The sequence below is a fragment of the Bacillus rossius genome, chromosome 12, assembly GCF_032445375.1.
Source record: "Bacillus rossius redtenbacheri isolate Brsri chromosome 12, Brsri_v3, whole genome shotgun sequence".
Classification (NCBI taxonomy): domain Eukaryota; kingdom Metazoa; phylum Arthropoda; class Insecta; order Phasmatodea; family Bacillidae; genus Bacillus; species Bacillus rossius.
In genome coordinates, this window is record NC_086339.1 from 19,039,765 (window position 1) to 19,056,035 (window position 16,271).

General features: G+C 38.0%; 1 protein-coding gene across 5 annotated transcripts in view; it reads left to right on the top strand.

Moving 5' to 3' along the window:
- The window catches only part of LOC134537651 (tyrosine-protein phosphatase non-receptor type 11-like), a 131,241-nt gene that overhangs the window by 28,181 nt on the left and 86,789 nt on the right, over positions 1-16,271 (top strand). For 3 of the 5 annotated variants that reach the window (XM_063378321.1, XM_063378323.1, XM_063378322.1), the window contains exon 2: positions 3,473-3,665. The exons of the other annotated variants lie outside the window; for them this stretch is intronic. In XM_063378321.1, coding sequence (XP_063234391.1) covers positions 3,514-3,665 — 152 coding nt within the window. In that variant the 5' untranslated portion in view covers positions 3,473-3,513. The remainder of the gene's footprint in view (positions 1-3,472; positions 3,666-16,271) is intronic. 5 annotated transcript variants of the gene reach the window in all.

Sequence of the window (16,271 nt, forward strand, 5' to 3'; positions counted from 1 at the left end):
CACGAAGTTCTTAAAATGTTCTAGGATTTTATATAAGTTTCCAAAATATTTCCAGAAGAAATAGGTACTTCGAAATCTATATACGCCTGTAGGCCGTGCCGAAAGTAATTTTTTTTGTAGGTAAATACTGACTAAAGTTAGTACTTACTTACATGTTATCACAACAAACCAAGTTTGAAGTAAAATAATACCAACAAATAACTAATATTTACATTGCAATCGTCAACTTGCTAACAAAATAATACGAAACGAAGATAATTGTGCAAAAATTTTCAATGGTAACGCAATGAATACTTTCTTACTGAAGTACTAGATATGATTCAGTTACATTTTGATTGTTATTTTCTTTAGTTCAATTTGAGGCACGCAGGATCGTCTTTGGACACTATCTTGTTTGGATTCCAAGCCAAAAATTAAAATCAGTAACATTTAATTGTTGTTTATATTCTTTAGTTCACGTTATTTTCTTTGGATTCCAAGCCAGGAAGTAAAGTAATGTGCTTGATTTTGAAAGCTTCATGTGTATTTCTGAACTATATCAAAACCTATTCGTCCATTTTTGCTCGTACACGAACTTAAAAATTGCACTGGCCATACTTGCACCTTCCTTCCCAATTTTATGAAAATCCAATCAACGGTTCGAGAGTTTTCGTCGGACAAAGTCACATATAACTATACATACAAACGCCGATCGTTCTAGTTGTTACAGACACTTCGCTTCGCTCCTCTCGGTCGATAAGATCGATGACCTTAGGTCCGGCGTACTTATATCTAGCAAAAAAACAAAAATTCACAGAGCCGTCCAATTAAAAAATTTGTGTTCAGATTCTCTTGTGATTGTGAGGCATCCACCCACAAGGTTTGGGACGAAAGTTTCATCTATGCCTTTTAAGTGTTGTTTGCATATTGTTTGGACCAATTTCGCTAACTATCAAAGAACACGCAAAACATTCTGCCTCTGTTTTTTTAAAAAAAAAAAACTAATTCTCCTGTCCTTAGAGCATATTGTGAGAAGTGTGAATATGCTGGCAAGAGGATGTTTAGGAAGGACAGCAAGCTGGTGGATTAAAGAGCTAAATATCATTAGCATATCTCTTCAGTAAGACCGAGGGAAGCTGGAAACCCATCCAAATCCACTAGGGTCTCGAACATATTAATGACTTCTGTGCATTTTGGTTTTAGGCTTTGTGATGATGGATCACTTATTTCTCTCAGAGTCGAGTGTTTATGGCTGCAGACATTATCCGGTATTAATATAACTCCTAGGGCGGTATTCCAAGACATTCGGGTAAGGTAGCGAATTAGCACAATCTTGTTGGGATACAAGCAGAACAAGCTCGTGGGCCGTATTCCAGAACGTGTCCAACCCGAATCCCAATAAGAGAACAGAAAAACTACTGTTTTAATAAACAGTGCCATGCGCGAAGCTAGAAACTGGTTCCAACACATTCCCTCGGACGTACAGCAACCATAGATACACTTGTTACAGTAAAAATTCTGAAGATAGCAGCATCGTCGCACGAATTAAATGCTGTTATTCTAATTATCTCACGTACTTTTTTTATGTTGCGATTATTTCTTGTTATAAGCACTTAAGTATACAAAATATATTCCAGAATAGTTTCGCTACCATTAAGTTTCATTTGGCACAACAGTATGTCTCCCGATATTTACGAAATTAAATCTATATACGAGTTAATGGAGCCAGATGAGGGTCCGTCATCTGGACGAAACCAACGAAAAATTGAGCTCTGAGCACGCGCGGAATTTGGGCAAGATCAGATCGGCAACGGATAGGACACCAAAATCCGTGCCCTAAAAACAAGGAACTGGCCGTGTCCTGTTGTGCGCTAGGAATACGGTTAGCATATTCAACACCTAAACCCTTATTTTTGCATCTTGGAATACCAGCCCTAGTCTTTGACCTAAAAAGTAATGTGTCCTGTACCTGAAAAAATCTGTGTTCAAACAAGGCTGCCATAACCGCGTTTAATTTTCGTAGTTACAATTCACTTGGCAGTGTGTTTTATCTTTACACTATGTACTGATGAATTATGTAAGGTATTGCAGTGCCACCCACGTCTTGCTTTTTTTCTGTTTAATGCATCTCCAGAGTATCGTTTGTTTGGAGGTACCATGTGTGCAAATATAAATTATAGCATGTATAGAACCATTATAATACAACTTTAAAGTGAAATTGCAGACATGCAAAAAAGCTGGTTGAAGAAGAAATTATTTGAAAGATGCTCATAGATGCACGCACAAACTGAATCTTTAATTTTTACTTAATGACTGAGAGAACAGTGCAGTACTTGAAAATTATATTTGAAATACGGTACACGTCATAACTATGCGGCAGCTTCTCGCATAACTTCACAAGAACGAGTCCAAACTTGGGAGCTTTCGAATGCATGACATTCGCATTGACATATTTGCCAATTTGGAGTCACTTTTGACGCTAGTCGTTATCTCGGTGCACTTTTTACTAACTGATATAATATATTTATTAATTTATGAATCTCGTAGGGGAAAGTAAGTGGCCACCCTACACTTATTAAAACTCTTGACTTATCATGCCTCGCCAGGCATGAATGTTGGTTGAGTTTTAAGCGTGCTGACTAGCCATACCAACTAAAGTTATATCAAGCATATGGGAAAACCTATAAATTAATTAATTGCACGCCTTTAAAATTTTCGCGACCACAACAAAGTTAATTGAAATACTCTGATGTATTTTCTGAAGAAAATTAATAAAAAAGAAGGAAAAAAAAACACGCCACTAGTGTTTTTATGAAATAATTTAAAGTTGGTTTTTAAATTTGTATATAAAAAAGAAAATCGCGAACATATGTTCTTGTAATGTTTTTCAAGCTTTTTTTTTTTTTTTTTTTTTTTTTTTTAATGAGAATCCAAGCATTAAATACGGAATCTGAAACATTTGCGAAGAAAATAATCGCTGTTACAGCTCGGCAGTGGCGTAGCCAGGATTTGCGTATGGGGGGTGTATTAAGAAGCATGTCCCCCCCCTCCCCCCCGTATTAAAGCGGGGGGGGGGGGGGTCCGGGAGTCCTCCCCCGGGAAAATTGGGATTTTAAGGTGTAAAATAGTGCTATTTTAGCAGTTTTCGGTACTTAAATATTGTAATGGTAAAAATTTGATTAATTTTAATATGAAATTTGTTTTGAGTGATGAATAAGAAATTAATTAAAAATTTGGTGCTAAAGGGGGGGGGTGTTTGAACCCCTAACCCCCCCCCCCCCCCATGGCTACGCCCCTGCAGCTCGGGTTTAAGAGCTATCGCGCGATAACTGTAGGGCTGGTCGCACCAGTCACGAGTGCCGAAGACGCGCGCAGTCACACGGTCGTGAAGCGAGGACTCGCGACAGAGAGAGAGAGAGAGAGGTGGTTCCAGCCGCCGCGCTGGCCGGCGCGAAGAGCTGACTCTCCCCTACCCACCCCTGTTGGCGCGCAGGGCGGGGCGGCGCCGGCGTGCTGACGCCAGCTGACGGGAGGATGCCGACGACGCTGATGTGGCGGCGGGTGTGCGGCGCGCTGCTGCGCGGGGAGCTGCAGCTCGCCCGCTCCAAGGACGACGCCCGGCGGCGGCAGCGGCGGCGGTGCGGGGAGGACGCCGACTGCTCGCTGCGGCGCTCCGGACTGCGGAGGTGTGTGCACAGTCCGGCGTCACCTGCCGCGTTGTTCCGCGAACCTTTCAGTCATGAAACTACCTGCCAATCACCATCACTAATTGAAGAGTTGCAATTCAAATTTAAATTTTTTAAAAAGTATATACCATGCCTTGTTTTCTTCAAAAGGGAGCTAATGCCAAACCATTGTTGCCAGTATGGTATTTTTTTGACGTGACGACGTCTAATAAATCGATGAACGCTGGCTGCACGCACGAAAAATTGTCCCACGCATGCTTGGCATCTCTCTGGTATGTTGCGGACGGTACAGAGAACTCGGCCGGCACATGGCGGCGTACTGCTCAGGTTTCACCCCGCCATGCTGCAGGGATAGGCGGGTCGCGCCGGTTGGATCACGGCTGCGCATGTCGCCACACACGGCTTGGGGCAGACGACAACATAGCGGGGTTCGAGGTTATTGTTGTGCACCGCGCCACGGGAGTATATTCGCAAGGAAATGGCGTTCTTACAAGTACGTATTATTTTAATTACTAGTGTAAATCAGTATATTTAAACAGTGTTGTATGAGTATTGTTTTAGCTGTGTAACTAAATATTTATTGCTGGTATGATACTTTACACGCTTTAGTTTGACATTGGTAATTATTTGTCATGAGTTATTATTTGATCAACTAAATCACACACCGTATTATAGTTATGAGCCCACGAGCGTGTAAATATTTCGAGTCCAACAGAGAATATGCTAGTTAAAAGAAGTTCAAACAATTATCGTGCGTGGAATAATATTAATTTATAACATTTGAAACAATTGTTACCAATATGGCCTCGTGGCTGTGCGGTTAGCAACGCTGACTACCAATCGATAGGTTTACGGATCGAATCCCGGCGGCTGAATTTTTCTTTGTACTTGTAAAATTAAATACGACGCGCACGACACTTCAAAAGTAATAAATATATTTGAATTAATGAATGCAAATAAAAATAAATTTATTAATTAAATTGTACATTTCATTTCACTCCTTCTTTGTATCAATACGAAATAGTGATAATTCAATAAAAATGATTCAATTTTATTCATAAAATTATGCAGAGGCAGATTTTATCATACAAAAGATAAAAAAAATTTTAAAAAATTTCTTCCTCAAAGAATATAATATTTTTAATGCCTAAATGGTTTGGTTGCAAAAACCTATTATGGCTCAGTCTCAGGCTTTATATTATATTTCATTTTCTTCTGGATCAATCATTTCATCAATGTTTTGTTATGACGTCACGTTAAACTATCGTCCGTAAACCGACTTTACAGACACCAATTTGTTTTATCAAAATGTAAGTGCAAATAGGTAATAATAATAATGATAATAATGGATTAGGCTTTTGGCACTTATTCCCTTTGGAATTTCAACTACAACTATGCATAAAACCAGATAAACATGTATGAAAATCAACATCTCACAAATTAGTGAAGAAAAAAAATTAAAAAAATTAAAATATTAATGTATGTACGCAACGTGTTTGAACTACATTGCATTTATGCTTACAGGTTATTAGGTGAATTAGCCCCTCAGTTTGTAATTGGTGGAAATCACCAAGTCTGAGCTGGAACGTTTCCTTACCCGTACCTCACTTGTTTTTTGTATCACGCGGGAATGCCTGCGAAAAGCAAAAGCCAGTTTCGACTGGCTCACGGGCTCCCATGTTCACCAACTGATATTAATTACGTAAATGGGAATCTCGTCTGGGTCAATTAAGGGCTAGCACGTGGAGGGTGGGACCAGTTATCCATACTCACTCGTTTGCTGTTGGCCCAAAACCATTCATTTTACCTTTTTGGGATAAGGATTTCATAACCAGGCTGATTTCTAACTCCTACTGTGTGTTTCGATTTTCGGAGATGCGCTGCTGATTGGAGCGTAGTTGGAGCGTAATGTAGTTTTTAACCTGTGACCACGTTTTCAAGCAGGCCTGCTCGGGGGGAAATCATACCAGATGGTTTCCGAGAGAGCCTTCCGAAGTCTTTCGCGTGCAGGAGACCTGAGAGGGCGTTCGCTGTGGAGGCCATTCTTTGGCCGAGGTCACAGTAACACAAGAGGCAAAGAAGCGCTCCTGGAATAAACTGCGGGTGGCAATGACCAGGGAGAGAGAGGCCTTGCAAAACATTTGTTGGCGTTGTGGATCTTGCGAAATATTTTGTGGTTTCAACAAAGTAATTTTCTAGCATCCACAAAGTGGCTTGTCATTATACGGGAAATATTTATTTTTCTGGCAAAAATAATTTATTTTTACAAGTCTAAAAATTATTCTGATGGTCACCACAAAATTTCCGGTAGGGTATTTACACCGGCAAAGATGGGAAACATGTATTCCACCATTCGGTGGTGAAGTAGTTAGTTTTCTCGGGTAAAGGGGCAGGAAAGGGTGCGGAAGGCTCCATAAGCTTTCGCCAGTCATGTCAGACCTGAGAAATTTTGTTATCGTTGACGCATAGATGGAGCTGTTGCGAGATTCACGTTTTCGTTAAGCCTGGAAATGGCGAGATGGACTCTTTTAAAGATTTCATCCCGTTTTCCTGGCTCTGTTATGCTCCCAGTCTACTTCAGGGGTGCAAGTACGTTCAGAGTAATGGCACGCAAGCACGAAATATTGATCCTTTATAGAGACAAGCCTTTTTCACTCTGTGAATGTAAATGGATAGGTCATTCAGCTTGGCCCTCAGTATCTTTTTTTTTTACTTAATGAGCTGATCACTCAAACTTCATCCCAAAAATATTGTTACTGTAAAATATTTCAAAAATTCTATTTCAAATTGGCTAAATAAATATGTATACTTGCTGAAAACAAATTTTACATAGTGGTACTGGAATTTCGAATCGACCTAGTTCTTAAAAATATTATATTTTGCTCCTACGTTCGAACCGATATGTGGTCATTGTGTACCAAAAAATTTTATAAAATAAAAAAAGTACAATGGACTCTTTTTTAAGTGGTCGAGCTCTTGGGTTCGATTTCCGATGGGCGCGCACACAAGAACATACCTACCTACACTCGCCACATTTTAAACTAGTGGACTGAATCCCTCGAAACGCTATGTACGGGCCACCGCCATCTTGGCCGCCATTTTGAGAGAGTTGTAAGGGCCTGGCTCAAGTGCCAGCCCTCTTGTCACCGGAAGTTGTTCTCTAATGCACTCCGGAATAATTATTCCCTTCTGTTCTCACGGCAGGCCGGCAGGAAGTGCCATTAAAGCGTGGAGGAGAACAGTCGGCGGAAACGTTTGTTTCCGTCTTCCCGTCCGTCGCCCGCGTAATTGGGTTGTCGGGAGTTGGGATGACGTCCCCTTTCGGGCGCCAGCAGAATGAAACAAACCTTCCCTTTTGCTCGTCCTTGTCGACTAGACCGAGAGGTTGTCTCTAATCCGGAATTATATGGTGATGCACATTCTGCAATCCGGCGTCAATCAATACTTTTTAATTATTTTATTCCGGCCGTTGACCTTGGCATAAAGGTAGCATTACTGCGCTGCCGAAGTTTTTTTAATTTTTTTTTAAAAAATATTTTAGTTCTTTCGGTGTTCTTCAAACTTGGTATTGAGGTTAAAAGTTTTTTTTATGTTCGATAATCCGGTTAAATCGCTAATCCGGCATTACTGTGTCTGAGTAAAGACATTCAACTGTTTCGATGACGCATACAGGAATGATACAGGATGTTTCTAAACAACGCCGACTAAGCCAGGCGAAAGACGAAAACATTTTTCACCACTTTTTTTCCTTTAAAGTGATTTGGAAGGAAATTTTGTGACACTTTTTAAAATCAACATAATTAAACACTTGCTTCTAAGCAACAAATCGGCGAGTTGTGTTTCTTCTAATGGAAATATTGCACTTTTGAAGACGTGTTTGGCATTATAAAACCCTTCGCGTCATTTTTGAACGCTAAACTGTATATAGGTTTTTAATGTAATAATTTCCTACTATAGTTTGTCTCACGCTTATATTGCAGTACAGAGTAAATTGAGACACTGTTGCCAGAGTAATATTACCGGCTTGTTAACATAAAAATATTATTTTGCATACCACATCTGATTATGATAAGTTTTAATATATTTTTAATTTTACTATTTGTTTATTCTTCTAAGACTATAAATTTGTAACTATTGTGAGTATTAGTATAGTTGTAGTCATTCTGACAAAAAATAATTAAATGCAAACACCAATATTATTATTTCACTTATTAAACTCTTTTTAGCAGTCGCTCACTATTAATAAAAAGGTATTCCATAAACTTATTTGCTATGCTAAAAAGACAAAAACTTTTAATGATTTATGATATAAAATTTGTTGACTAAAACAGTTGCAACCGAGATGGCGTATTTCAATTACGACTTCTTAAAAATAAAAATTTAATACGCTTGATGAAATACAAGAGGAAAATTGTATTTCCATAATCTCATTCCAAATTTTACTTTACAGAATACTATGATTGAGATACATAAAAAAAATATTATAGGTACTGCAAAGTTGTGTTTAAACTTTTGTGCTCTGTGACGTATATCTGGCAACAGAACACACCGAGACAAGGACAGCATTAATGACGGAAATCGTGCATTGGGAAGAGAGAGTAAATGAGTGCCCTTTTAAATGCACAGTGCAGATTAAGGATGACACGCACTTTAACAACTACCTATATCGAATTAACAAAAAAAAGTCTTTATGGCGAAGCACTTTAATGGCCAGTTCCACCATTCCGTTTTTCGATGTGCGATTCAATGATCTTTATCCCGAGAATTATCTTAGGATAATTCATCTAAACGTTGCGCCAACACATACTGGGACTTCACGAACTTCGCTCTTGTGAACCGAATTTCGTACATTTCCAATCTGCGACAACAGGCCGTAGCAGTGTCGAAATGTGAGGTGCATTTCTATTGGTGGGCTGGAACTATACGAAATCGTTACGAAAGGTTGTGACACGTGACCCAATGATTCATACTGTTTCCACAAGATAGCAGCAGTACATGTGGCTGCAGCCTCGTCTGTTGAATTTTAATAACGTAAAACACATGCTGGTATTTTAAAGATATTAAAAATCAAAGCAGTCTGAAATATTAATAGGTTTTGTAAAAAAAAAAAGTATTTTTATGATATGGAAAGCAATTAAAACGAAAAAAGCCATATTAAAGTACTAAACGAAATGACAAGCATTTCGAACACTTTAAAATATGGGTTTTCACGTGAGAAGTGGCGGTAACATCGGAATAAGTAGCAGTTTTAATTCATGTATTATAATGATCTGAAATGTCGTAAAATAAATCGCTCTAATATTTACATCTGGTTAAACTAACCTGCGTGAAGTCCGTAAAAATCCCGGACATGTCCGCTCGCGCAGTGTCGATCCGAGATGGTTGTACACGATCCGCCCAGACTTGTCGGTTCACATCGATGTTCCCAATGATCATCGTTCAGAGCTCTCGACACAGTGGAGCAACGGGAAACGTGGTCCAACCACCATCAAACCAGTCTATCCACGACAGTAGATCACGCTTGAACTCTAACGGTGCAGCTGGCCGTAAAGGCATGTCAGTTCTACTAAATTTTAATCACCTGAATAGTAGGTTGCACGTGCTCACTAATGCCAGGGTGGTCGAGCACAAAGACAGTCACGTTTGTACTTCCTGTTGACGGTATTGGGCGAGGCTTCCGTACAGTTTAGATTGAATTATCATCGATACTTTGTATGAATGTATGATACTTCTTTTTTACGTACCATTTCGTACATCGCATAAATATAAATGTAAACATTTCTGCCATGTTTCGTAAATCTGCTCACGTTTGTACCGTAGATGATCCAACTTAAAAGACAGATGATTTTTTAAAATTTGTTTCTCAGAATAGCAGTGTTTTTCACCAAACTATGCTCACCGACCTTTCAAACGTTTATGGCAGTATTTTAATTATCACTAATCTAACCATCTTTTTAAAAGGTTTTGCAGTAATTTTAAATGCCATTTATCTAAGCTAATCAACTTTTAATCATTTAATCGTTCATTTTAATGGAAATACATCTTACGTAATAAAATATTTAAAATTTCGAAATGACTCAGTTTCATTTTCGCAGTAATTAAAAGGTTTTTTAAAAAAAAAGGAATTTTTTTCACGAGGAGACATCATTTCAATTTTTTCCCCCCTTTTTGTTGTTTTCCGCTTTCCTGTTGCTCAGTAAATGAGCACATTCATTTTCGCGGTCGGAGTTAATTGCGTTTAACGACGCGCTGCGGTGCGCGCGTATCCGCCGCCGCAAGGCTGTGCGAGGAGAAGCGCCCCTCTCGTGACCAGTCGGCGCGGCGACATCTTCTTCCTTCCCATCTCTTCCTTCCCAGCCCCGTCACCTCTTGTCTTCCCACCACTCCTCCCCTTTTTCTTCCTTCCCCTCCACCTCCTTTTCTTCCCTTCCCGTCTCTTCCTTTCCTTTCTCTAGCCTTCCCTCCCCTTCACACTCCTTTTCTTCCCTTCACACCCATTCCCATCCCTTCTTTACCCTTCTCTTCCCTCCCTTTCTCTCCCCTTCCTCGCCCCTTCCATTCGCTTCACTTCTCTTTCCTTTTCTTCTCTTCCCTTCTCTTCGCTTTTCTTCCCCTCGCGAGTCAACAACTTTCTCTTCCTCTCCGAACGCCCGGACGCAAACAGTATGCAAGTAGCGCAGTTGCGCACGCAACAGCACACAAGTCGAAGCCAAATTTGTACACATTTTTCCCCCTCACTTACCTCTGTTGAAATTTTCAGTTTCAAATATTTGAAATTTTTCAAGGGTTATTATGTGCAGAAACATTTGTTTACCGCTTGATTTCATATCATTGTTTTGTTTTCAACGTTTAGAAATAATAAACTGCAAAAAAATTTCCTCCCAAATAAATTCATATACCCATCAGTTTCGCCCTTCATCTTTGAAATGCACATTTGTCAAAACAAACGTCAGTTATTCTATGCCGCTGACGTAGTGCACGCTGATTGGCCGCATCAGAAATCGGCGCACAGCACAGAAAAAAAAAAGTTCGTCAACCCCTCTGTTCGCCGTGAACGTGCTGTTTTTCTGTGCGTGCTGTTTTTCTGTGCGTGTGTGCAGCTGCTTTCTGAGCAAAATTCATGTGTTCTCATGTTCATGTTGCAAATAAACTTAATACGAAACTCGTGTAGAAATTTAAATTAGAATTATTGAAATAGTGCTGAGCGTGATAAATAAAATTTTCGCTTTTCAAATACCGAAATTTCATTCGAATCACACACTAACTTTCTTCCCCCGCCGCTAGATTTCGCTGCCAGAATCGTAAACGTTGCTTGCCACCATAAAACGCAGATAGCAGTTAGCAGCACGAAACAACAGAAAATTTTAAACTAGAATTTATACTTATATTAACCTGAAATATTTTTAAACACATATTGTACTAAGTAGGCCTATATGTTTGTAAATTTGTTTGTGCTTAAACCACTAAAATCATTCTGTAAATACTTCCTACAAACAAACTGTAACCTCATTGAGCTGATTTAAAATTATTATTATAATATAATATTATAATGCTATTAAAACATAAAAAAAAATTCCAATGAGTTTCGAACCATGCCCTTTAGGTTACCAAGCGCACGCTCTATCGCTGTGCTTTTAAGCCAATTGAAACTTAAGCAGGGAATAATGTATTATAATATTTGAAAGGCGAATTTTTAAAGGTATTTTAAAACTTCAGTTTACTTTTTACTATGATAATTTTTTTTATTCACCAAGTATATTCTGGGGTGGTTTCATTATCATAAATTTCATTTGGCACACCAATCTATTTGGTATGTTCCCTAATGTGGAAAGTGAATATATACGGGTTTACGTTGCTACACGTGGGTCCGCCATCTTTGTGTCACTTCCGTTCATCGACTTCCGTTTCATTTTCAAGAAATTACTCGTACAAAATTCCGTATACCGAGAGCTGAGATGTTACTCATAAAAATGCTTATTTTCGTATTGGGTGATTTTGCTTACCGACCTTATTGACTTATGTTGGTAAGTACGCAGAAACATACATGCCTCCCATTTTTTGAACTTACGCCAACATGGGAGTGACGTCTGTGTCTCCGTACTTACTCTGGTCGACGCTGTGGAGCGGTAGAGCGCTACTAGTTGTGCGCTCTAGCGGGCACTCGTTGAACTAAGTGGACTCTCTTTCGTCAGCGGATGATAACGAGCAACTGCCTTGACCTTCAAAAAAAAAAGGGGGGCGGGAGGGTTGGAATACACTAAGTGAGAGTAAAAATTATTTCACGAAGTAGTAATTCTCATTTAAAAATAAAAGTATTCCCCCCTCTTTTTTTCTTCAAATATTTAATTGTTGTATTTTACAGAACTATCTAAAAAGGTACGAAAACAAGTACGTACAATAATTCAAATTTTGGCTGGTGATGATGTGATACGTGTTCGGTTTCTGAGATAACTAATTTTAGTGTTATAATGGAGAAAATTTGTCGAGTGTGTGTTAACAATGAACTATTGGATTTGTTTATTATTTCAATTGTAATTTTCGTTGTTATTCGTGAAAAACCTTTTCAATCATTATCTATAATATAAAAATGAATCGCAAAATGTGTTGGTAAGCACATAACTCAACAACGCCTGGACCAATTTGGCCAATTTTTTTTTTTAAATGTTCGTTGAAGTTCAAAGATGGTTTTTACGGCGAGAAAAATTCGAATAATTGCCGGAAAAACCCTAAAACCAGTCCTTTTCTTTTTCCCATACAAACGTTTTCCAACTAAAACGAGCACTCATTGTTGTTTAAACAATGTAGGTATGTTCCTAACGTCAAAGAGTCAATTTGCACTTTATTACCTCTGTACAAAGTTCAATCATATCTATCAAAACAGTGTGCGTTGGAGCACAGATAAACAAAAAAAAACCGAAATCGAATAGTTCAATTTGGTCGGCTTCGCGATATTATTTCATTTGTTTTACTTTAAAATGCACCAGTTTTCAAGTCATTACATCAGTCAAACAAAACCAGCGTTACCAAAAGTATTTCATAAGTTTAAGTTTTTATTATTTCATTTCCCTATTTTAAATACGGCTTGAAGGATTTGACTCCAAGTCATATCAAATTTAAAAAAAGTTGAAACAACAACAAACTGTCAATGTCAGTGTTTTTTTTTCTTTCTTGGATTTTAGGTTACCTACCCTAATGAGTTTGATTTTGCCAACTTAAACACGAAACAAATTCTTACCTATATAGTATTTTGTGCAGTGTTCATTTACCTATGATCTCTAATTATTGCATGTGACCAAATAATCTATAATATAGATATGCCTCCTATTAGACGAATCAATTTAGGTAGAAGAACCCTAAATGCTACAAACCAAGCTAATTACCGATCTAATCATGCACTACAATTAAAATAAAAATTATTATGTTTCACATGATTAACAATTAAGAGATTACTTTTTTATTTATCTTTTTATTTATATGTTTTATTTAATTATATTTCTTATTCACAACACCCTATCACCAGGGTGACGGTTCTGTTCAGGAGAATTTTTTGCCCCGACTATAAAATATGTAGGAACAAAAAAATGTCACATTACAAATCATTTTGACAGGACTTTATTGCAATTTAATTAGGCAGTACGAAGTCTGCCGGGTCAGCTAGTCATTGATAAATTTTAGTTTATTCATATGAAGATTATGTTAAAACATATAACATTAAAAATGTTCGTCATGCAAAATTTTTATAAACATGTTATGATCAAGTGCACCACAAATATTACAAACAACGTTTTTACATCGATATTATTAAAAAAAAAGTTTAAAATGTAGACCAGTGTAATGTGTACACATCGCTTTGTGCTGCAGAATAATTGTTTTCGGAAAGCAAAAAAAATGTACACAGAATCAGATAGTAAATGCTTAGCTAAAACAGCATAGCATTTTTTTTATCTGCAGTTTGCAAAAATAAACCTTTGAAAACATTTTCTGAAATTTGGCCATGCTTGTTATGTATAAATGTTCGATATTTATTTTCTTTAGCGGACGTAAGAGCTGGAGGCAGTGTAGAGGAACGCCGATAGCTGTAAACGAAGCGTAAAAACTATAAAAAATAAAAGCCAACCCAACCGCATTCTTTACGTTGTTCCAAACCTTTTAGCGAACTTGTTTACTTAACGATTTATTGCCGTAAGAGTGTGCTTGAAGTCGTAGTTTGTGTAGTTAAGGGGTTTTATATTGTGTTCGGTCACGATTTCCGTCTTGTCGTTAATCATTCTTAACGATCCGGGAATAAATCTTTCCGCATTTCAGGCTAAAAAGAAATTCCACGAAACGACCTTGAAATTATTGTGACACGAACCAGCCATGACACGCAAAGTAAAGTAATGCGAGAAAAACTATTTTTTTACCACAGACAAAAGTTATATCCAGCCTGCCAATATCGTGTTTAATTTACTGTCCAGTGACGTGCTTGCTATGTGTGTGTGTATGTGTTTGACCTTTACATGCGAGGTGAACTGCAACTTCGTCACAGTTGGTTTTTCATTCCTGGTTCATAGTGTTTTGTTCTAAGGGAAAGTTCTTTCATCTCAAGCTCGGAATTTTTCAAACCTTACTCTTCTCTTTTTGTCAAAATTTTATTAATTAACATTTTGTCAATGAAACAACACTTTGCACGTCTTCGAATAGTTTTTTTTAACGTGAAAATAATTATCCTCGGTAAATGTTCACTACTCGATTTGTAGTGTTTAGTGTCATGAAATACACAATTTGTCCTGCAGTAAGTTCTCCCTCAATTATATCGCGGGCTTTTTTTTTTTAAATGAATAAAAACTTTTAACCAAAATTTTAAATGTATATTTTAAAAAAAAGGTCCAGCGCTCGTAAGAAGTGAAACTTCACAGATAGAGGAATATGAATTTTTATAGGGTACGCAAATATTCGAAACACATGTAATAATGCGTTGAAAACGGGTTTTTATTAACTCGTGTCTATGAATGAAATCAAGGATTAAATAGAAAACTCTTTGCCGTTTCCATGGCAACGAAAAATGTAGCACTGTAGCGTCGCGTCACTAACGCTTGCCCGGGAGTGAGGAGTGGGGCGCTCAATATACACCCTTTCCGATTCTCCATCGGGTGCTCCACTCCCGAACGTTTAACTTTTAGATACGCTCCTGTGAGTACTCGCCTCAACTTAAATCCTACTGATTACAAAAAATTTCATTTAAAAACAAAACGTTTCCCTTATTTTATCAGAAGTATAGGATGAAAATAAACTAATTTAATTTGATAAAAAATGTTTTAAGGGTTTCAAATGCATAATTAGTCATGCGTGTACATCACAATTTGAATTTAACTCTTGTAGCAATGTGTCTCGCTGATTTATAGATGCCAAACGTTCAGGGGCTAATAGGACAGAAAAAGCCTCTCCTATACCTGAAAACACACACGGTTTGCTGAAACCACGCTATTTATAACTGCTCAAAATATCCAAATGGTGTCTGTTTACGAAGATCATTTAAGAATATTGCGAGGGCGGATGGGAAGTTCTGTTTCTGTATTTCGTTTATAAACTGTATTTTTTGAAATGTGAAAAAAAAAAAAAAAAAAAAAAAGAATGCTAAATAAAACGCGTGTTTTCAGAATTCTTTGTGTGCATGAAACACCCGGTACAGAATCTTGAAAGCCCACTAGGAACTTTAATTAGACCTTCTATCTTCATTTCTTTGCCATATACTGTTACGGTCACCACTCAAATCTCATAGTTGTCCTATGCACGATGAGAAGACTGCGCGCCAGCTTAGAGGCACCAGCGAGCGTCGCACTTTTTATCGTCCCGCCACACTAGCACATAGCTACACCCCCTGACTAGGATTCGTAATGTTCCCGTAATGCTGAAATTTAATCTACAAGTATGACACTGACGTGATGTTTTTATCACATATTATCTTGTTCCAGATTCTTCAAACGTATTGACGATTTTTTTTTTGCTTCCAGGTATGTGACGGGTCTTTCCCCACTGGTCGGTCTCCCTATACCTGAACGTTAACTCTGCTGTGGGTAAGACATGCAATTTGAGTTTTATTCAGTTATATAATTATGGACAGGTGTCACGACGAACCATGTACGTGGGGCCCACGGTCAAAACAACCGCCTCCTTGCAAGGCGTTCCGGTTTCGATTACCGGCAGGTGGGAAATGTGGCGGACGTTGCCGTAAGCCTTGTTTTCTCCAGGTCCTCCCGTTTCCCCCCTCCCCCCCACACCATTCATTCCACCCATGCTCCATCTCATCACCATTCAACGACACGAGTAATATCAATATATTTCTGTTCATAACAATTTTATATGTATTTTTTTCTTAAAGCACTATTTATTAGTTCAACCTAAAAATGATTTGCTTACTGCAAAAAAAGTAACTGGTTTTTTAAAATGTAGATCTAGTGTATTAAGTCATTCTTGAGATGATTTATGTGATTATTTTGTCAATCATGTAATCGTTGTCGTGCATGCTGGAAAAAACACCATGCTAGCCGATTAAACTTAGCTTTATGAAAAATATCGAACTTCATACCGTAAAGTTTCGATAGAATTGTGTGTTTATTTTAAACC